Source organism: Dipodomys merriami, unplaced genomic scaffold (assembly GCF_024711535.1).
Source record: "Dipodomys merriami isolate MVZ:Mamm:240054 unplaced genomic scaffold, mDipMer1.0.p SCAF_125, whole genome shotgun sequence".
In the NCBI taxonomy this organism is placed as follows: Eukaryota; Metazoa; Chordata; class Mammalia; order Rodentia; family Heteromyidae; genus Dipodomys; species Dipodomys merriami.
The window spans coordinates 1,373,617-1,395,119 of NW_027202549.1; the positions used below are offsets into that span (position 1 = coordinate 1,373,617).

The 21,503-nt window shown below is 45.6% G+C and overlaps 2 protein-coding genes across 2 annotated transcripts in view; one reads left to right on the forward strand and one right to left on the reverse strand.

The window, feature by feature from the left end:
- Kif15 (kinesin family member 15) overlaps positions 1–8,235 on the reverse strand; it is a 46,214-nt gene extending 37,979 nt beyond the window's left edge. The window contains exons 1-5 of the mRNA XM_070017592.1: positions 8,187–8,235; positions 4,988–5,027; positions 3,935–4,118; positions 1,844–1,920; positions 259–296 (exon numbers count right to left, since the gene is read on the reverse strand). Of these exons, the coding sequence (XP_069873693.1) occupies positions 259–296; positions 1,844–1,920; positions 3,935–4,118; positions 4,988–5,027; positions 8,187–8,205 (358 nt within the window). The 5' untranslated portion in view covers positions 8,206–8,235. The remainder of the gene's footprint in view (positions 1–258; positions 297–1,843; positions 1,921–3,934; positions 4,119–4,987; positions 5,028–8,186) is intronic.
- Positions 8,236–8,564: 329 nt separating this feature from the next.
- Positions 8,565–19,506, forward strand: Kiaa1143 (KIAA1143 ortholog). The gene is made up of 3 exons (XM_070017593.1): positions 8,565–8,709; positions 15,999–16,143; positions 17,153–19,506. Exons 1-3 carry the CDS (start codon positions 8,602–8,604, stop codon positions 17,365–17,367), a joined length of 468 nt encoding a protein of 155 aa, XP_069873694.1. The 5' UTR covers positions 8,565–8,601; the 3' UTR covers positions 17,368–19,506.
- Positions 19,507–21,503: the final 1,997 nt, after the last annotated feature.

Consider the following 21,503-nt stretch of genomic DNA (forward strand, 5'->3'; position numbering starts at 1 on the left):
TATACTCATATATGAAAATCTACTAAACCCCACTAAAAAAAAACTGGTCTGTGCTAAGGACTGAGTAGGAGCCACTGCTACAAGCATGATTAACCAATGGATTTGCTATCCAGAATCTCAATATATGGCAGAAGTCTGGGGGGAGCACCGTTACTTAAATTTAGTCAACATCACATTTAAAATGTCTTCCACAAAATGTTCCCCTGCTGTCATCACAGAAAAAAATACAATAAGCCACAAACATTCACCTTTACTTACCCATCATAGTAAAAGTCTTCCCTGAGCCAGTCTGCCCACTGTAAAAAACAATGTGCTATTTAGTATTTTGACACACAAAAAAGAAAAATTGGAAAAAAAAAACAAACCCTCCTACCTTCTCTAGTTCAATATGGGCTACAAGTGTATAAAATGTCCCCGCAATTTTTTTTTTTTTTTTTTTTTTTTGTCAGTTGTGGGGCTTGAACTCAGAGCTTGGGTCCTGTCCTGAGCCTCTTTGTGCTCAAGGCTAGCATTCTAACACTTGAGCCACAGTGCCACTTACAGTTATTGAGTGGTTACACTGGAGATAAGTCTCATGGGGACTTTTCTGCCTGGGCTGGCTTCAAACCACAATCCTCAAATCTCAGCTTCCTGAGTAGCTAGGATTACAGGTGTGAGCCACTGGTACCTGGCTCTCTTTTAGAATTCTATGAGGTGAAAAAGGAATGATCTATTTGTTTTTCTTTCAGCCCCATAACCAAGAGTTAACTACAAACAAGTGCTTCAATATAATAAAAACACGGTCATCAGAATTTTCTTTTGCAAAAAGTGGACGGTATCTTTATTCTGGTCTGTAGTAGGCCTATACCTTAATTTTATATCAGACAATAAATACAAGCTTTCCTTCAGTTCTCAGCTCAGGGAGGCTAGGTGCTGGTGGCTCTGTGCCTATAACTTGAGCTAATAAGGAGGCTGAAATCTGAGGATTGCAACTCAAAGCCTGCATGGCAAGAAAGGCTGTGAGACTCTTTATCGGTTGTGGCACTTGAACTCAGGGCCTAGGCGCTGTCCCTGAGCTCTTTTGCTCAAAGCTTGTGTTCTACCACTTGAGCTAAAGTGCCACTTCCCATTTTATAGTGGCTAATTGAAGATAAGGAAAGTCCGTGAACCACTAGAAAACCAGAAGTGGTGCTGTGCCTCACAGTGATAGAGCACTGACTAAGCAAAAGAGCTCAGGGGACAGTGTCCAGACCATGAGTTCAATACCTATGACTGACAAAAAAAAAGAAAAAGAGCTGGGGAGAGTGTCTCACATGTTGGTGCTTCACTCCACTCTCACATGGTACAGTGCTTCCTTAGCAAGGCCAGAGCTGAGTTCAAACCCCAGAACTATTTAAAAAAAAAAAAAAAAATTCTTACAGATTTAAATTTTTTAAAATAAGATCTTATCTCCTTACATTATTCCACTTAAAAAGAAATCAGAGTAACAAAAACAAACAACGAAAGTTATATGTCACAGTAGATAGCAACTGAGTTTTCAAATGACTCAGATGCATAGCAAAAATATCAAATTCTGAATTTACTTTTTGACTAAAGGTTCCTGAAAAATCCGGGGAAAAAAATAGTCTACTTGCTTATGTCCTAGTAACACAGATTAACAGATTTTCCTGTTCAGGTTCCAGGGAGGAAAACAGCCCTGATTTTAGCTTAGAAAGACCCATATGTTGACTTTCTACCTTACAGAATTGTAGGATTATGTGTCTATATTGCTTTAAGCCACTACATTTGGTATAATTCATTAAAAACACAATAGGAAATTAATACAAGTGCTCACTCCTATACCATGAACACAGTGGACACTTACTATGCAAAAATGGTGCCGTTATAACCACACATGCACGACTCCACAATGCTTTTAGCCACAGTTGAGAACACCGACTCCTACAAATGTAAGCACCCAACATGTTCACATTTCAGAAAAAAGAAATACAATTTTTTAAAAAATGAGAGTGCTTAGACCTACTTGACAACATGAAGATTACATTGACTATAGAATAATGGTTAAAATATCTAAGATGCTAGAACTTCAACTAATGATAGGTGAGTTGTTACTCCTGTAATTCTAGCTACTCAAGAAGTTGAGATCTGAGGATCCTGGGTTGAAGACAGCAGAGGCAGCAAAGTCCATGAGACCCCTATTTCCACTTAACCATCAAAAGGGAAGTAGAGTTGTGGTTTAAATGTAGAGTGGCAGTCTTGAGTGAAATAACTAATGGACAGCATTCAGGCTGTTCAAGAGCAGCACACTTGCATTGCATGCATGCATGCATGCGAGCATGCGTGCACTCACATGCAAACGCACACGCGCGCACACACGCACATACACATGCGCGCGCGCGCGCGGCACACACACAATTAGCTCCATTTATCTTCTGTAGATGGCCATTTATTGTTTTTGACCAACAAGATGAGGTGCAGGTTAGGAACCAGACCATATGTAGCATCTAATCAAGCTAACTTAGTAACATTGTTTAAATGTTTTATTTCTACTGGCCAGTAGTGAACTAGATACTTAATTTTTTTTAAAAAAAAAGAGGGCTGGGAATGCTGTTAGTGGTAGAGTGCTTGTTTAACATGCATGAAGCTGTGGGTTCGATTCCTAGTACCACATAAACAGAAAAAGCTGGAAGTGGCACTGTGGTTCTTCAGGTGGTATAATGCTACCCTTGAGCAAAAGCTGCTCAGGGGCAGTGCCCAGGCCCTGAGTTCAAGCCTCAGGACTTGCAGAGAGAGAAAGAGAAAGGGGGGTGAGAGAAGGAGGGATGGAGAGAGAACTTGCCAAAAAGGTTCATGTGCATGAACAAGAGAATATTCCACCTAGGCATCAGTGGCTCATGCCTGTAAACCTAGCTACTAAGGCAGCTGGGATCTGACGATTATGGTTCAAAGCCAACATGGGTAGAAAAGACCCAATTAACTTATTGTCTTATTGTTTAACATATATATAATATATATTTAACTTATTGTTAACTTAGTATCTCCAATTAACCACTAAAAAACTGGGAGTGGAGGTGTGGCTCAAAGTAGTAGAGCCTTGAACAAAAGAGCTCAGGGACAGTTCCCAGGCCGATTTTAAGCTCCACAATCAACAAAAAATAAAAGAGAATATTCCAGACCAATGATGTCCAGTACAGTGGTCATTAGCTACTATGCAGCTATTTAAGATTAAATTAAACTTAGTTCAGACATACTACCCACAATAGAGGTAGACGTACCCATTTGTACAGATTTTAAATTTTATATAATATTAACTTAAAATTAAGTAGCAAAAGGTTAATGTAACAGACAGCTCAGACATAAAACATGTCCAAATTACCAAAAGTTGTATGAGATAGGACTAAGTTTCAATTATATTGACCTCAATTAGAAGAGTAGTTACTGGCAATAATACTAAAGCCATTAACTAGGCCATGAACTGTACTTATCACTTATCAAGTGTCTCTAAAGAGTATATATCCAGGCAAGTGCCAGTGGCTCATGCCTCTAATCCTAGGAGGCTCCAAACTATGGTTGGCAATTCAAAGCCAGCCCAGGCAGCAAAGTCCATGAGACACTTATCTCCAATTAATCTGCAAAAAGCCAGAAGTAGAGCTGTGGCTCAAGTTAGTAGAGTGTTAGCAGAAAAACTTCACCACAGTGCCCAGGCCCTGAGTTCAAGCCCCACACTGCCACCATTCACCTCCATCTCTGAGGTGAGGAGGAATAAAATGAACAAGGGTCATTCTGGTATAGTTCGATGAATAGAGAACAAAATTAACAAAATTAGATTTGAAATATTCATGGAATGTTTGTGATTGAGATCTCCCAAACTAAAACAGCCAGAAATGAAATCCTTACAAATCACCATGCCTTCCACTCTCCAAGAAGAAAATGTCAAGTTTCTAGTCATCATTACCTGAGTGGTGTTCATGTCTGCAACATAATCAAACATAAAGGTCTTGGGCTCTGGGTTAGAGTGTAGCCGCAGAGTAGTGGACGAGAGCACAGACAAGCACAAGTTCTGTTCTCCATCAGCAAATCTCCCGCCTTCTGCCGGTGGACGAATCCGCACAAAAACTTTGATGGCATCACCTTCATGACTAAAGACAACAAGCAAAAGTAACAGCAAAAAGTGGGGGTGTGGCTCAAGTGGCAGACCTTCACTGAAAAACCAAGTGAGAGCACAAGGCCCAGTACTATCACCAAAACAAAATAACAACAAATGACAACTGAAAAACACAAACAAGCAGGCCAATCCAAAGGAAAAAAATAAAGCTAATTGTACAAAGGAAAACTAAGCCAGGTGCTTGTGGCTCACATTTGTTATCCTAGCTACTCAGGAGGCTGAGATTTCAGAAGCACAGTTCCAAGCCAGCCCAGGCAGGAAAGTCTATGAGACACTTTATCTCCATTTAATCACAGAAAAAGCCCGAAGTGATACCATGGCTCAAGTGGCAGAATGCTGCTGGCCTTGAGCAAAAGCTGAGGCAAAGTGCCCAAGCCCTGAGTTCAAAGCCCAGGACCAGAAAAAAACAACAACTAGCTAAATGGGTCTGAGTCTTGTGTTGTCTATAATGTTTTATAATGTTTCTGCCAATAAGCATGAGATCTATCCCAACTTAACTTTTTTGCTTCAAATCACCCCAACCTTTTCTTGATGTTGATTTACTGCCTGATAGGTACATTCATGTGCTTTTCCAAAAATAAATTCAAAGACAGTTCATTTCAAAGAACTCCAAAAGCTATTTGTCCCTTATTTCCTTCTAATAATAATAAAGTAAGTACCTCAACAGGATAATTATACAATTTATAGGAGGGAGGAAAGGTAACTCATTTCCCCCATACATCTCCACTAGTTAAGGACAAGCAAAATTTTGAAGCAGGTGCCCCATTATGTTAAAGTTCTTTTAGAAATACCACATCACCAGTTCTTTGGGGCTGGACAAGATTTTTTTTCTTATTTTCTTACCTTGGCTGGTCAGACTGAGTTGTCAAATTTTGAAAATTAGCTAAAAGGAAAAAAAGATAAGAAGTCAGAAAAGGGGGTTAGTATTGCATAAATCTCCTTGACCTATAACACGTTGCTCAGGTGCTGCTTGGGCCTCTTCTATTGCCCAGACTCCTCAATCCACAGTGTTATGCCCAGCCCAGCACCATCTTGTCCATTTTATCCCTGTGTACTTTCTTGGTACTGATGAGATTTGGTTTCATGACTATATATTTTACACACACACATACACACACAGAAATGATCCCCAAATTTAACATTCCCACTAGTCTATCCTCCTCAAACTCAGACTCTTACACACTTGACCATTTAATACTGCCAGTGGATAATATCAAACCTAATGATTCCCAGACCAAATTCCTGATCCTCTCTGCCTACCCAAAAGTGTTACTTCAACTCAGTAAATGACAACTCATCTTTCCATTGGCACAGGCCAAAAACCACAGTCATCACTAAACCCGTTTTGTTTTGTTTTGGTTTTTTTTTTTTTGGTCAGATGTGGGACCTGGGTGCTGTCCCTCAGCTCTTCAGCTCAAGGCGAACGCTCTAGTACTTGAGCCACAGCACCATTTCCAGTTTTCTGGTGGTTAATTGGAGATCAGAGTCTCACGGACTTTCCTGCTTGGGCTGCCTTTGAACTTGATCCTCTGATCTTAGCCTCCTGAATAGCTAGGATTACAGGTGTGAGCCATTAGCACACGACACCCAACCCCATGCTTGCTCACACTTCATTCCATGTCGGTAAGTATAAGGTAAAAAATTATGAGCTGGGTGCCGGTGGCTCATGCCTGTAATCCTAGCTACTCAGGAAGTTGAGATCTGAGGATCATGGTTCCAAGCCAGGCAGAGCAGAAAAGTCCCTGTGAGACTCTGATCTCCAATTAGCCACTCAAAAACCAGAAGTGGTACTGTGGCTCAAGTGGTAGAACACTAGCACAAAGAGGCTCCAGGACAGCACCCAGGCCCTGAGTTCAAGCTCCACAACTGACAACAACAACAATAATAAGGTAAAATTTTGAAAGCTTGCCTGGCACCTGTAATCCTACTCAGGAGGCTAAGATGTGAGGATTTGAAGTTCAAGAACTGGCAAGCACAGGCACACACACAGAGTTCAGTTTCTTCAACCACAGGCCTGCCCTCATTCCATTAATAGACATCCCATCCAATAAGTTCATAAAATAGATGCAATGTAAGAGGTGCTAGATATACACAAAACCAGCAAATGACTAAGAATCTAGTGAAAATGGAGAGGCTTAGAACAAGCACAAATGGAGGAAAGAAAAAAAGGGGGGGGGCACGGAGATTTCAGGACAGATGCCCTTGAGTTTAAAACTGATTGTGAAAATACTGTGGTCCTCTCCCTTGTCTGCGACCTCTCTTTCCATGTTATCACCTATCAGCAGGAATCCAAAAGTACTAAACTTTTAAATGGAAAAATTGTTTAACAACATATTCAGTTTTAAATGCTGAGTAGCAAGATGCCATTGTGCTCCCCAAAACCTGGGGACAAATTCGTGTGGTACACACCTTTCCAATAGTCACTAAATAGCCAGCCTTGTCAATTGTCAAATCAACTAACAGTATGACAACTAACAGATTGTCACAAACAAACAGAATCAAGTATCCTTCTGTTCAGATAACCTTGTTGGCACTGATTGCCTGTATCATTCATCTCATCTGGGACAACCACAAAAGGATAAGTACAACACAGTATAATAATGTGACAAATATACATCGACAAAATGATGATTACAAAACATCCCAACCTCAGAAGCAAAGTCCTTGAGACTCTGATCTAGAATTAAGCACAAAAAAGGGAAGGAAGGAAGGAAGGAAGGAAGGAAGGAAGGAAGGAAGGAAGGAAGGAAGGAAAGGGGGAAGGAGGGGAGAAGGGAGGGGAGAAGGGAGGGAGGGGAGAAGGGAAGGGAAAGAAGGAAGGGAAGGAAGGAAGGAAAAAAGAAAGGCCAAAAGTGGTGCTGTGGCTCAAGTGATAGAAGACCAGTGTGAGTGGAAAAAACGAAGGGACAGAGCCCTGAGTTTAAACCCAGGAACTGCACAACACACACACACACATATCACACACACACACATATCATTTTCTTTTGACATTAGTTATTGTGCATCTCTAGCATAAACTTAATCATAGATTTTTTTAAAAATTTAAAGCAGTATCTATAGATTGTGTACTAAGGTATATTCAAGTAAGGGTTTGGATAAGGGGGAGGGTTGTGACTGGAGGGGCAAGTGTGTATGTGTTTATGGGGGGAGGGAGGGGGAAAGAGAGAAATCTGTAAATTCACCATCAGAGAAAGAGGAATCTTCCTTTTAAGAACATAACTCGTCGTAAAAAAACAAAAAAAGGTATGAAATGTGGAAACATATTAGGTGGCCGATAGGAAGGCAATAACGATAAAAGAAGGCTAAGTAAGAGCTCAGGGGCTGGTGGCTCAACACCTGTCAGGCTACACTGCTCAGGAAACAGATCCGAAGGTCGCGATTCGCAGCCCGCCAGCCAGCCAGCCTGCCTGCCCTGGGGCAGGACCTGGAGTTCGATGACACTCTTCTCTCTCCTAAACATCTCAGGAAAAGAAAGGGGGTGTAGGGAGGGAGAAGAAAAGAGAATTGAAGCTGGATTCAAGGAGTAGAACGCCAGGTAAAGCTTTCGGGGACAGTTTGCCCACAGGCCCGGAGGGGTTCAACCCCCAGGATCGGCACCGTCAACACACAATCGAATGAACGGAGCAGAGAGGCAACCCTCCTGGGGTGAGACCCGGATAGAGAAACACCTCAAGACTGAGAGTTGGGGGGAGGTGGGGTTCCCTCGGGATTGCGGTGGGGTGCCCCGGGGGGAAGACACGCGAGGCTCGGGGTCTCCGGCCCTACCGCTCCCCGGACCGGGTTTGAGACACCCCCGGAACGAAAAGGGATCGAACGAGCTGCCTCCTTCCCTCAGCGTCCCTGTCAGGGGAAAAGTCCGGGGAGACGCGCGCCCCGAGGCCGGGCCGGACGCCGGGCCGGGCCGGCGGCGTCGGTCACCTCGGGGGGGGGGGGGATGACCGCCGCGGGCCTCCGTCCTTCCAAGGCCTCCGCTCCCCACCCCGCATCGCCACTCCCACCGCCACCCCACGTTCGGCCCGCCACCCCGCGGCTCGTGACTTACTTCTGCAGACCGACGCCATAGCAACCCACGGGGGTCCCGGAGTGGAGACGAAAATGAGGACACACACACCCGCCTGCGGGGAAGCGCCCGGCCGCCACGCGCGACGCGGGCCCAGGTGGAGGGCGGGCGGGCGGGGTGGGCGGGGGAGGGTGCGTAAGAGTGGGATGGGCGGGCGAGGAGAGAGAGAGAGAGATTCGACGCTCTTCGTTCGCGCTCGCAAGATGGCCGCCGATTTGAATCTGGCGCGCTGGGCGGGCGGGTGACGTCACCGCAGGCCCCGCCCATCCCGCCTGCCCGCCCGCCTGCCTGCCTCCGGGGGGCGTGGTGGGAACAGGGGGCGTGGTCGCGGGTGACGTCATGAGAGCGCGCCGGCGACGCGGGCACGGGCGTTTCCACTCCGGTCGCCGCCGAGGCCATGAGCAAGCGGAATCAAGTGTCTTACGTGCGGCCGGCGGAGCCCGCGTTCCTGTCCCGCTTCAAGGAGCGGGTGGGCTACAAGGAAGGGCCCACCGTGGAGACCAAGGTGAGCCCGAGAGAGCGAGGCGCTTCGGCCGGGTGCTGACAGCTTCCTCTTCCCGCTGGAGTCTCATCTTCCCCATCGTCCATTACCCCCCCCCCACACACACACACCCCGCTTCGGATCGGCCTCGGATCCCAGGCGGATCCTCCAGCCAGCCTCTGAACGGCGAGGGGACGCGTCACTTTGCTTCATTCAACCCGGTCCTCGGGAAAGGAAGAAGGCTGTAGACCCACCCCGTTCCTGTCCCTGCTTCTCTCGTAACCCGCTCGCAGAGCGGGTGAGCGGGACTGAGGGGCGCGGCGGGTGCGGTCCCCGTTTTTCCAGGAACTTTTGAGGCGACGCGATCCTCCAGACAGGTTCCAGACTTGCGTCTGCTGCAGAAAGGGTCCCTTGCTGTTTTCCAGGTTAGGTGCTAGAATGGCAAGGTGGAACACCGGTATCACCCCCATAAAGGCCCGTGTCGAATGGAGACAAAATAATGTATTTATTTGCTATCTATGAGTCGGGCACAGTGTCCAGCAGAGCAGGTGAGGTGAGGTGAGGTTAGGCCGGCTAGAGGCTCCAAACCTTCGGAGGTTTACCTGAGTTGTAGTTGCCCAGTGAAGCTTGCTAGACACCGGGGAAATCTCAAGAGAACAGAAGGCTCCAAGGAATGGTTGTGTTTGTTTTTATTATTGTGTGTCGGTACTGGGGCTTGAACTCAGGGTCTACCCCATTCCTGAGCCTTTTCCGCTGAAGAATGGCACTCGACTGCTTACTTGAACCATAGCTCCACTTCTGGCGTTTTGCTGGTTAACGTGTCACCGCTTTTCTTGACTCAGCTACTTTGGAAGCTCAGGCAATAAATATGAATGCTTGAGACTGGTTTGGAAAAAATAAGATGTGCATTATCTCAAAGCATTGTGAGAAGACTTTGTGTCAATGAAGAGGTTAGGCAAGATGGTACAAGCCTGTAGTACCAGGTCTTCAGGAGAAAGGAACAAAGATTGGGAAGCGAAAGCCAACCTGAACAAATTTAGAGACTCATTATTTTAGCCAGTCCTGCGGCTTGAACTCAGGGCCAGAGCACTGTCCCTGTGCTGCTTCTTATTCAGGGCTAGCACGCTACCACTTAAGCCATAGTGCCACTTCTGGCCTTTTCTGTTTATATGGTGCTAAGGAATTGACCCCTGGGCTTCATGCATGCTAGACAAGCACTCTACCACTAAACCACATTCCCAGCAGAGACTCTCTCTTAAAATCAAAATAAAAGGGCTAGGTTTAGTCTCCAGTACTGAATTAAATGTTTTAAACACTTAAAAATGATAGCTTTTGGGCTGGGGATGTGACTTAGTGATAGAGTGCTTGTCTAGCATGCGTGAGGCTCTGAGTTCTACTCCTCAGTACTACATTAAAAAATAAATTTAAAAAATAATCATGTGCACAGCTTAGCTTTTTATTTACTTTTTTTGTGGGTCATGGGGCTTGAACGCTGGGCTTCAGCGCTATCTCTGAGCTCTTCAGCTCTCTACCACTTGAGCCACAGTGCCACTTCCGGTTTTCTGGTGGTTAATTGGAAATAAGAGTCTCACTCTTTTTCTGCCCGGGCTGGCTTTGAACTGAGATCCTCAGATCTCAGCCTCCTGAATAGCTATGAATATAGGCGTGAGCCACTGGCTTACTACCTGTCCAGGCCAAGTCATCAGGCAAAATGGTGTATTTATAGGTGTACAGTGAGTACACAGTTTGAGGTTTGAGAAAATTTTCTAATTAAAACCAAGAAGTCAGAAAAAAATATGTATTGTGTACAAAATGTTTTATGTAACTACGTATCTCTCTACCCATCAAACAAAAAAAGACACAAGGGATGAACAAAGGTAGTATAATGACCTGAGAGCAGGAACATCCACAGAGGCACAGTTAAAGGTGACAAGAGAGTTTTCTTTTTCTTTTTTTTTGTCAGTCTTGGGCCTTGAACTCTGGGCCTGGGCACTGACCCTGAGCTCTTCAGCTCAAGGCGAGCACTCTACCACTTGAGCCACAGTGCCACTTCCGATTTTCTAGTGGTTTATTGGAGATAAGTGTCTCACAGAGTTTCCTGCCCGGGCTGACTTTGAACCGTGATCCTCTGATCTCAGCCTCCAGAGTAGCTCGGATTACAGGCATGAGCCACTGGCGCCCGGCTAAGGGAGTTTTATTTACACCAAAATGTAGAGATGTTTTCACAATAACTGACTCTAAATGAATGTTCTGATGTGTCAATGTCACCAAGGTCCACCCCAGAGCCTAAGGGATGAATATCCATCCATCCTGCAGCTTTCTCCATCCAGAGGGGAGTGTCTCTAACTCTAAATCTTCTTTTGAATAACAAGGCATTTCTGGCAGCTCTGGTAGGGCTGTAATAACTAGTAGCTCTAGAGGCACCCCTAATTTCAGAATAGCCTCCTGAGCTGCCTGGTCAGCTCGGTTGTTTCCCTGAACCTCAGGGGTCTCTTCTTTTTAATGACACAATGAAAAACAGTCACTTTTGGGGGAAGCCAAATGGCATCCAGGAGGGCCAATAGTTCAACATTTTTTTATTTTCCTCCAGAATTTGAGTCCTCTCTCCTTGTATAGGGCCCCATGAACATCAGCTGTAGCAAAAGCATACCAGCTGTCTGTGTAAATATTAACTGTTTTCCTTTTGCCCACCTCAAGACTTGAGTGAGAGTGATTAGTTCAGCCCTCTGAGCTGAGGTCCCATGATTTAGGGCATGTGCCCAGATTACATTATCTGCTGACACCACGGCTGCCCCTTCATAACGAACTCCATCCTTGACAAAACTACTTCATCAGGAGTGGCCACGGGAATGTCTGTCAGGTCTCCCCAAAGTCCACTGATGTTCTGCAGGATTTCAGTGCAGTTGTGGATATTTTTCCCTGGGGTCATCTGGGAGAAGAGTAGCTGGTTGAGAGCGTTTATCTTCATGAAGTTGATTCTTGGCTGATTCATAGCTGGGCCTGGTACTGCATAACTCGGGCATTTGTTAGCCACCTTGCAGGAGTAGCTCTTATCAGGCTGCCACCCAGTGTGGCACAGTTACCTGCAGATCTTGTCTCAGAGTTAATCAGCCTCTTTACCAGGATAGCTGTCGCCACTATTGCTCTCAAACAAAATGGCCAGGTGGTTGCCACCGAGCCCAGTCTCTTGGAGAGGTAGGCTACTGGTTGTTTCCAAGGCCCCAAGGTCTGGATCAGAACCTGTGGATTGGCAATACCTGTGGATTCTGCCACAAAGAGCTAAAAAGGCTTCTAGAGGTCCAGCAAAGGCCAAGGCTGGAGCTGAAATCAAAACCTGTTTTAATGTCTCGAAGGCTGCCTGTTTGGTCTGTTCTCATTCCAAGGGCCCTACCTCTCCTGCTGTGCTGGAAAAGTGGTTTAGCGTATCTGCACACCCCAAGATCCACAGTCTGCAGGAACCCACAGCTCCCAGAAATTCCCTGACCTGCTTCGTGGTCTGAGGTGTCGGTATCCTCAAAATCCTGTTTAAGGAGAGCATACGCTTCCCTTTTTCCAGTTGGTAACCTAAATAGGTTGCTTTCTGGGTGCACAGTTGGGTCTTCTTGGCAGAAACTCGATACCCCACTTGCCACATGAGGGGGTCCTCTGTGGCCCGCCGACACTCCTCATGTGTCAGGGCTGCCAGCAGCAGGTCATTGACATATTGTAATAGAATCACTTTAGGATGTAACTACCTAAAACTTAACCAGTCCTAGCTCAAGGCGTCTTCAAATGAGGTGGGGGAGTTTTTAAAACCTTGTGGCAAGCTGGTCCAAGTCAGTTTTCCAGAAAATCTCCCTTCTGGATCTGTCCACTCAAAGGCAAATACATCTTGGCTTACCTTGGCCAGTGGCATTCCGAAGAAAGCATCCTTTAAATCCAACCTGGTGTAAATGTGCTGTTCTGGAAATAACATGCCGAGAAGAGAGTAAGGGTTAGGTACGATAGGGTAGATGGTCTCCACCTGCTTGTTTACTCCTCTCAAATCCTGCACAGGTTGTCATTGGTGCCTGGTTTATACACAGGTAGAAGAGGTATATTCCAAGGTGAATGGCAGGGAACAAGAATTCCATTTTCCCCCAGGCATTTAATGTGAGCCACCATCCCCTCCTTTGCCTCTGCTGATGTGGGATCTTGTCTCACTCTGACCAGCAGTGCCTGACTGGTAAATTGAGCAAGGATGGGCAGTCAGTCTAGGTGGGTTAGTCTCTGCCCAAACCTCATGAACTTTGTTTTGGAAGTAAGTCAGTAATGGTTGAAGCTCTTTGCTTTCTTCTGCGGGAAGCAACATATATTCTTCTCCAAGGGGACAGGTTACCAGCAGACAAATGATAATTTCACATCTTCCTCTTGGAAAGAAATTGTGGCTTTTATTCAATAAGTCTCATCCCAGGAGTGGATAAAGACATGTGGAATGAGGAGAAAGGAGTGGGTAATCGTTCCTTCTCCCAGTGGGTTATTCCAGCCAGGGACCGTGGATAGGATTCATTCATTCCAGTGGCTCCTTGGACATTTAGTCTTTGCTTAGTTATTGGTCTTTCTGGGTTTTTTTCAATACCAAATAGGCAGCTCCAGTATCCACAATGTTACCATGGGCTGAAAGTTCAGGGGGCTGGAACCCTGAGCCCATCATTCTTCATCCTCTCCCAGGTTTAGGATCTAAACCTCCTTTCTCCTCCTTGGACATTCTTTTTTCCAGTGTCCATTTTGCTTGCAATAGGCACATCGGTCTAGTTCTAGAGGTTCCCTACTGCCATTTACAAATGAGTTATACCATTGCAGCTGAGGGTTTCTTGATCCCTATCCTTGAATCGCCTTTTTTTTTTTTAAAAAACTTTTTCTTCCAGAGTAGTTCTGTTATCAAACACCTGCTGGGCAACCGCTATCAGCTTGAAGATCTGGGGCCAACTGGGTAATGAAGGCCATATTTAGGGCTCTTTGATTCTCTGGGGCCTCAGGATCTGTAGGTGTGTAGGTCCTGTAGGCCTCCAAGAGCCATTCCAGAAAAGCAGCTGGGGACACACTGGGGAGCTGCACAGTTTCACTCACCTTAGATAAATTAGTTGGCTTCCTAGCCGCTGCCCGTAACCCCGCTATGGAGTCTGACAATCATTGGTAAGCGCCTCCTTACCTTGATCGCTGTTGTAGTCCCATCTTGGGTGAGTCAGGGGAGAGACTCCCTCCAAACCGACTGGGTAATCAGTGGGGGAAGCATCTGTTCTAAGGACCACCTTCAAGGCACTGCACCAGGTTCACTCCCTTCCCTCCCAGGTGAAAAGCACCTGTAAAAGTTGCTGACAATCATCCTAGGTGGACTGCTGTGTGAAAAATACTGTCTCTAATACAGAGATGAGCCCCTGGGGTTTTTCAGAAGAGGATGGATTTTGTTGTTTCCAGTTATACAGGTCACGGGTTGTAAAGGGAGCATGCGTTATAGAAAGGTGGCTTGCCCACCATCTCCCCCAGGTGCATGTCTAGGAGATGCTGATGGCACAGAATAGGAGGAAGTGTGCACCGGTGGGTCTTCATGTAGGGGAGGAGAGTTTTCCTTTACAGTTTCACTTACAAGAACTTCAAGACATTTGTTTTCTCATCCTGGAAAAAAGGAGTGAGTAGAGGTATATACAGGACACAGAACTAGTAATAAACACAGACAAGTAGCCACAGACACTTAACCCACATGTCCCAGATGACTTCCTGAAGAAGTCCCAGATGGTCTCTGGAAGAGGTCCCAGATGGCTTCTTGATGAAGCCCCAGGAGGCATAGTAGATGTCTCATCCCAGCCTCCAACTCGGAGAAGTTACGCCTTCCACTGAGTTTCCCCAGATGCAGTCCGGCAAACCTGCCCAGACGCACCCCTGGAGAGTTTCCAAATGACCCCTGCCCATGTTGGTCCTCAGGAAACAGACGCTCAAGGGAGGCTTTCTCCCCTGAGGGCTGAGGCTCTCACCCACAAGGGGATTTCCTGAGGGCCAAGGCCCGATGCCATGCAGATGGATCATCTCACGGGGGCCTCCAAATATTATGACCTTGGAGTGAGAAAATCCACGGAGGCACGGTTAAAGGTGACAAAGGAGTTTGATTTACACTAAAAATGCTTATTTACATTAAAAATGGGGTCTGTGACTACTTTTCCTGGGCTAGCTACCCAGAACCAAGAGCAACCTTGACTTCCAAGCCTCCAGTGGCACCCCCAACCTTTATTAGTCAGTCTGCAAACCTCCTATTAGTTGGTCTTCAAACCACCAATTTGTAAGTCTACAAACTTCCAATTGGTCTGCAAAGCTCCAAAGGGGAGGGCTTTTCCTTTTCCTTCCTCCTTTGCAGGCCTCTCCACTCTCCACAGGCTTCTCCCTAGGCCTCTCTGTAAACCGCAGGCCTCTCCACAGGCCTGCCCTGCTCTGCTCCAGGAGCCACCTCGTGCCATCTCTCTCTCTACCTTCTCTCTACCCTATTGCTCCTTACAACACGCAGCCTATATATAGGCTGTGCCCCTCCCCCACTCCAACAGCTCCAACTGTTCCAACTGCCACTCAGGCCCCTCCCCCAAGCTGCCCACTGCCCAATGCCTCCTTGACACCCTGCCCCCCCCACCTCCCTGGAACAGGGCAATGATGTCAGTGCAGGGGCGGGCCTTCCTGCCCACTGGTTCTTATATTAGGACAACTAATATTTTGTTTTTTTGTCAGTTGTAAGGCTTGAACTCTGGGCTCTTCCACTCAAGCCTAGTGCTCTACCACTTGAGCCACAGCTCCACTTCTGGTTTCCTGGTGGAAAGTTTCATGGACATTCCTGCCCGGGCTGGCTTTGAATCATGATCCTCAGATCTCAGCCTCCTGAATAGCTAGGATGACAGGAGTGAGCCACCAGTGCCTGGCTGAGGACAACAAATGTTTTATGTGCTGCTTTTATTTTAGTCTAACTCTGAGAAGAAATGAAGGTCCAAGTGTTGATTAGGACCAAAGGGAATGGATACAGCTCAGCAGATTCCTGAATAGGCTGGGAATGATTGGTAGTACCCAAAGCAGAGAACCCCCAACTTGCTTAACTATCTATCATGGTAAGATGGAACTGAATCCTTGGGTGATCTGCTGATAGTCATTTTCCTTATGTAGCAATTGGGAGCTCTGGGAATTGAAAATTGACCTCCTTCTACAATTAGTTGATAGTTGTTCTTCTCTTACTGTTATCATTGAATTGCTTACAGAGGCAGTGGTTATATTTGGTTCACAAGATCAGCCACTTACCAGGTTATTTGCACATTTTCCTCTAGAAAATCCAGCCACAGATCCCAGACGAAGATGGTGAGCACAGTGACAAAGATGACGAACAGCCCCAAGTGGTCGTTTTGAAAAAGGGAGACCTGACCGCCGAAGAAGTAATGAAAATTAAAGCAGAAATAAAGGCTGCCAAAGCCGGTATGTCTGAAAGTAATCTGTTTTGTTGGGAGTTTTTCCCTAGCAATGTAAATAATGTAGATTATGCATCACTTTCTATAATTGTACCCTTCATTTGCAGGGGGCGGCCCTTGGTTCCATCTTCAGTGTTGAAACCATATGTAGAACATTGTGCCAGTTTTTTCTATCTCAGAGTATCAGTTACCTCATCGTTAAAAGGGAGACAATAAGTATACCTGCCACACTGGCAGTTTAAGTAAACTTGCCACACTGGCAAGTTTAAGTAAATGCATTCTATTAAAAAGTAGGTGGAGCCAGGAACCAGTGGCTCACACCTGTAATCCTTGCTATTCAGGAGGCTGATATCTGAGGATTGTGGTTTGAAGCCAGTTCCAGCAGGAAATTCTTTGAGACTCTTATCCCCAATAAACTATTTTTTTTTAAGCCAATAAGCTGGGCACCAGTGGCTCGAGCCTGTCATCCTAGCTACTCAGAAGGCTGAGATCTAAGGATCACTGTTCAAAGCCAATCCCAGGCAGGTTGTGAGACTCTATTTCTAATTAACCACCAGTAAACCGGAAATGGTGCTATGGCTCAAAGGAGCAGAACGCTAGCCTTGAGCACAGGGATAGTACCCAGGCCCTGAGTTCAAATCCCACAACCAACAAAAAAAAAAGTGGTTAAATGGTCGCTGGTGGCTCATAACTGTCATCCTGCTACTCAGAAGGCTGAGATCTAAGGAACGTAGTTAAAAACTAGCTTGAGCAGGAAAGTCTGTGAGACCCAAAAAGCTGAAAACACACACACACACACACACACACACACACACACACACACACACACACACACACACCCCTTAGGTATTTAAGCTAACAAAGTAATTGACGAGGGTCTAGGTAACTGGTACTTATTTCCATAGATTGGCCTCAAGCTGCTATCTTTCTGACCTCTGCCTTCAATCTGCAGGATCGTAGGTGTGAGCCACTGTGCATGGCTACAAGACAATTCTTAAATTTTTGGTTTGTTACAGATGAAGAACCAGCTCCAGCTGATGGGAGAATCATGTATCGAAAACCAGAGAAGCGCACCGCAGGCGAAAAATACTCAGGTTTAACGGCAAGCTCAAAAAAGAAGAAAACAAATGAAAATGAAATAAATACGCAGGACTCAGTTAAAAAGAATTCACAAAAGCAAATCAAAAACAGTAGCCTCCTTTCTTTCGGCCATGAAGAAGAAAATGAGTAAGTGTAAATGTTTGGACTTAAAGTCTCCTTTGAAATTATATGAGGTATTTTTTTCAAATAACATTTTTCCTGTCACTTTTAAGGTAGCATTTTTTTCCTATTATACTACAAGTTAGTTATAGAATATTTAGAAAAAAACAGGAAAACTTTTGATAAAACTGATCAGTACCCCCACTGGAAATTCCAATTTTGTAGATGCTAACTACTATTATTACAGTGTTTTGTTAGTTCTGTCTCTGGGGGTCCGTATATGTAAACTGTGTTTTTAAGCAAAGCTGAGATTGTACTATGTACATTCGTCTCACATCCCACTTAATATTATAAGTGATTTGCAAGATACATTTTATAAATCTAACATAACGGTACAGAAAATATGTGTTCTTTTGCTGCTGGTACTAGACTTCAACTCAGGGCTGTGTTTTCTCTTAGCTTTTTTGCTCAAGGCTGCTACTCTACTCCTTGACCCACCCTACCACTTCTGGATTTTAGGGGTAAATTGGAGATAACAGTTTCATGTACTTTCCTGCCCAGGCTGGCTTTGAACCATAATCTTCAGACCTCTGTCTACTGAGTAGCTACGATTACAGGCACAAGCCACCAACACCCTGATAGAAATGTACTCTTTAACTGATTTGTGTAACTGTAACCCCTCTGTACATCACCTTTATAATTTTTTTTTAAAAAATATTTTTTTAAAGAAATATACTCACCGATGGGGCTCAGAATATGGCTCAGTGGTAGAGCACTTGCCTTGCATGCATAAGGCCCTGGGTTCAATTCCTCAGCACCACATAAGCAAAAAGAAAAAAGTCAGAAGGGGCACTGTGGCTCAAGTAGTAGAGCGCTAGCCTTGAGCTGAAGAGCTGAGGGACAGCGCCGAGGCCCAGAGTTCAGGCCCCATGACCGGACCCACAAAAAAAAAAAACCAAACAAAAGAAATATACTCACTGAGCACTGGTGGCTCATGCCTGTAATCCTACTCAGGAGGCTGAGATCTGAGATTCTCGGTTCAAAGCCACCCCAGTCAGGAAAGTCCATGAGACTTTTATCTCCATTTAACCAGAAAACCACAAGTGGCGCTGTGGCTCAAGTGGTAGAGCACTTGCCTTGAGCTGAAGACTCAGGCACAGCGCCTAAGCCCAGAGTTCAAGCCCCATGACTGACAAAGCAAAAAAAGAAGTATATTCAACACCTGTCATTCTAGCTATTCGGAGGCTGAGATCTGGGGATTGCAGTTCAAAGCCAGCCTGGTAAGGAAAAGTCCAAGAGACTCATATCCAATTAACAAAAAGCCAGAAGTGGCACTGTGGCTCAAGTGGTAGAGTGCTAGCTTTGAGTGTTAAAAATCTGGGATAGTGTCCCAGTCCTGAGTTCAAGCCCCTCAACCAACAACAACAACAAACCTCTACACAAACTGCCAGCACAATTCCTGGATGTTTCCCAGGTAACTGGAAGTAACCATTAAATCTCCACCTTTGTGACATCATATACCTGTGCCACTGTTGAGAACCTGTTGGTAGGGTAGGGTTTAGCAGTTTCGTCTCCATGGTTCCTCCTAACAGTAGCCAAGATTCTAGGCAGGAACCCTGAACTTAACTGCAGGGACTATAGACAGAACCAACACAACCACCTCAGTGTGAGTTCCTGGATTCTGAAAGAAGGTTGAACACAAGGAGCTCAGTGTCATTTCCTCCTGGATTCCCATCACGTTATCGCCCCATGTCACTTTCCTTGGATAATTGTCAAGCCTTTCATCAGCTAGACTCACTAATATCCTCTTGCCAGAAAGATCGACATACCTCATCATGAACACCAGATGATCGTTTCTCAACAAGTGACCAAAAGAACAAGATCTCTGCTTTAGGTTCAAATCCTAGATTCTCAAGGCATGAATCTGGGTTTGTCGTCTGTGCATACTAGTATTTTGTGCCATTCCTGGGCAGTGAACTCATGAAGGTGCTTTTTTGTTCAAGGCTAATGCTTTACTACTACTTAGCTACAGCTCTACTTTTGACTTTTTGGTGGTTTATTGGAGAAAAGATTCTCATAGATTTTCCTGCCTGGGCTGGATTTTTTTTTTTTTCGTGGGTCTTGCACTCTGGGCTTGGGCACTGCCCCTCAGTTATTCAGCTCAAGGCGAGCCCTCTACCACTTGAGCCACAGCACCCCTTCCAATTTTCTGGTGGTTCATTGGAGATAAGAGTCTCATGGACTTTCCTGCCTGAGCTGGCTTTGATCCGTGATCCTCAGATCTCAGCCTCCTGAGTAGCTTGGATTACAGGTGTGAGCCACCAGCACCCGGCAAGTTTACTTTATTGTTATTATAAAGGTGATGTGCAAAGGGTTTAGTAACAAATCAGGTAAAGTGTACATTTCTTTTTGGACAATGTCACTTCTTTCTTCCCATGCTGGTTTTCAACCTCGATCCTCAGATCTCAGCCTCCTGAGCAGCTGGGATGACAGGCATGAGCCACATCACCCAGCAGTGCCTACTTTACTTGTAAAAATCATGATACCAAAGATTAAATGAGGGTAATACTTGTAAATATCAAATAATGATAACAGGTTGATAGGTTGGCCATCTGTAATAATGACTTGAGAGGCTGAGAACAAGAGAATCACAGTTCAAGGCCAGCCTCGGCCCATCTCAACTTATAGCTGGATGCCTGCCATCCTACCCTATGTGCGAGGCTGAGATTAGGAAAAAGGCTTTTCACAGAAGGTGGTCATCCCTGTGATTTCAGCAAAGAAGAGAAACCTCAGAGTGGGAGTATGGCAGTTCAGGCACACCCCCAGTTGGGAAGCAAGCCCCTATTCGAAAAGCCACTGTCCCTGAACTGCTTTTTCTCAAGGCTAGCTCTCTACTACTTGAGCCACAGCACCACTTCCAGCTTTTTCTGTTCATGTGGGACTGAGGAATCAACCCAGGGCTTCATGCATGCTAAGCAATCACAGTACCTCTAAGCCACATTCCCAGCCCGCTCAATGGCATCTTGTAACCTAGCATGCATGAGGTCCTTAGTTCAAATCTCAGGAGCACAAGAAATGTTCAGGTTGGAAATGTAGCTGAGTGAGGCCATGAGTTCAATACCCAACACCGAAACAACAGACCAAGAGTAAATGTTTGGACTGCAGTCTCAGTTGTTCTCCAGTGACTTTACAGCCCTGACGTTGATCTCTCCCTTCTGCAAAGCTTCCAGGATGGTACTCATTCAGCAAGTACGGGCACATCCTCCTCATCTCCACATTTACTGCAGGGATGAAGCATTAGGAGAGCAGCAGCTGGCTTCCTGCTAGCAGGATAGTGGGACTGTGGGAGACATTATATCCCTAAGCTGCAGCATGCAATAGTTGGTATAAATGAATGGCATGCAGCAGAGAACATGATTCACATTAAAATTCCCAGATAGGCTGTTTTCCACCAATAAAGGGTCTTTTTCAGGAAATGACAACACTGGCTCATGCCTGTCATCCCAGTTGCTCAGAAAGCTAAGCTCTGAGGATCAGGATTCAAAACCATCCCAGGCAGGAAAGTCTGTGAGACTTCCAGACAAAGCTGGAAGTGGAGCTGAGGTTCAAGTGGTAGAGCGCCAGCATTGAGAGAAGAAACAAAACTTAGAAAGTGCCCGTGAAGTACAAAATGCAAGCCAGACGCTGGTGGCTCACACCTGTCATCCTAGCTACTCAGGAAGCTGAGATCTGAGATTCCTGGTTCAATGTCAGCAGGAAAGTTGGTGCGACTCTTAGCTCCAATTAACCACCAAAGACTGGAAGTGGAGCTGTGGCTTAAGTGGTAGAGCACTAGCCTTGAGTACCAAAAGCTCAGAGACAATCCCCAAGCCCTGAATTCAAGCCCCAGGACCTACACACACACACACACACACACACACACACACACACACACACACACACACACACACACACACATGCACATGTACGCACGCACAAACTCCCAATCTTTCCACACACACACACACACACACACACACACACACACACACACACACACATGCACATGTACGCACGCACAAACTCCCAATCTTTCCAACATTCTCTCTCTCTTCCTAGGCACAGTCCTAGTGACTCACTGTATTCGCCACTGTGAAGTTTCTGAAGTCTGGAAAGCATTGAACTCTT

What these genes read in the sequence shown, in the direction of transcription:
- Kiaa1143 (XM_070017593.1), top strand. Translation starts at nt 8,602, where the DNA reads ATGAGCAAGCGGAATCAAGTGTCTTACGTGCGGCCGGCGGAGCCCGCG. An exon ending in GGCCCACCGTGGAGACCAAG is followed by an intron (nt 8,710 to 15,998) that starts GTGAGCCCGAGA and finishes ATTTTCCTCTAG; the next exon opens with AAAATCCAGCCACAGATCCC. An exon ending in AATAAAGGCTGCCAAAGCCG is followed by an intron (nt 16,144 to 17,152) that starts GTATGTCTGAAA and finishes GGTTTGTTACAG; the next exon opens with ATGAAGAACCAGCTCCAGCT.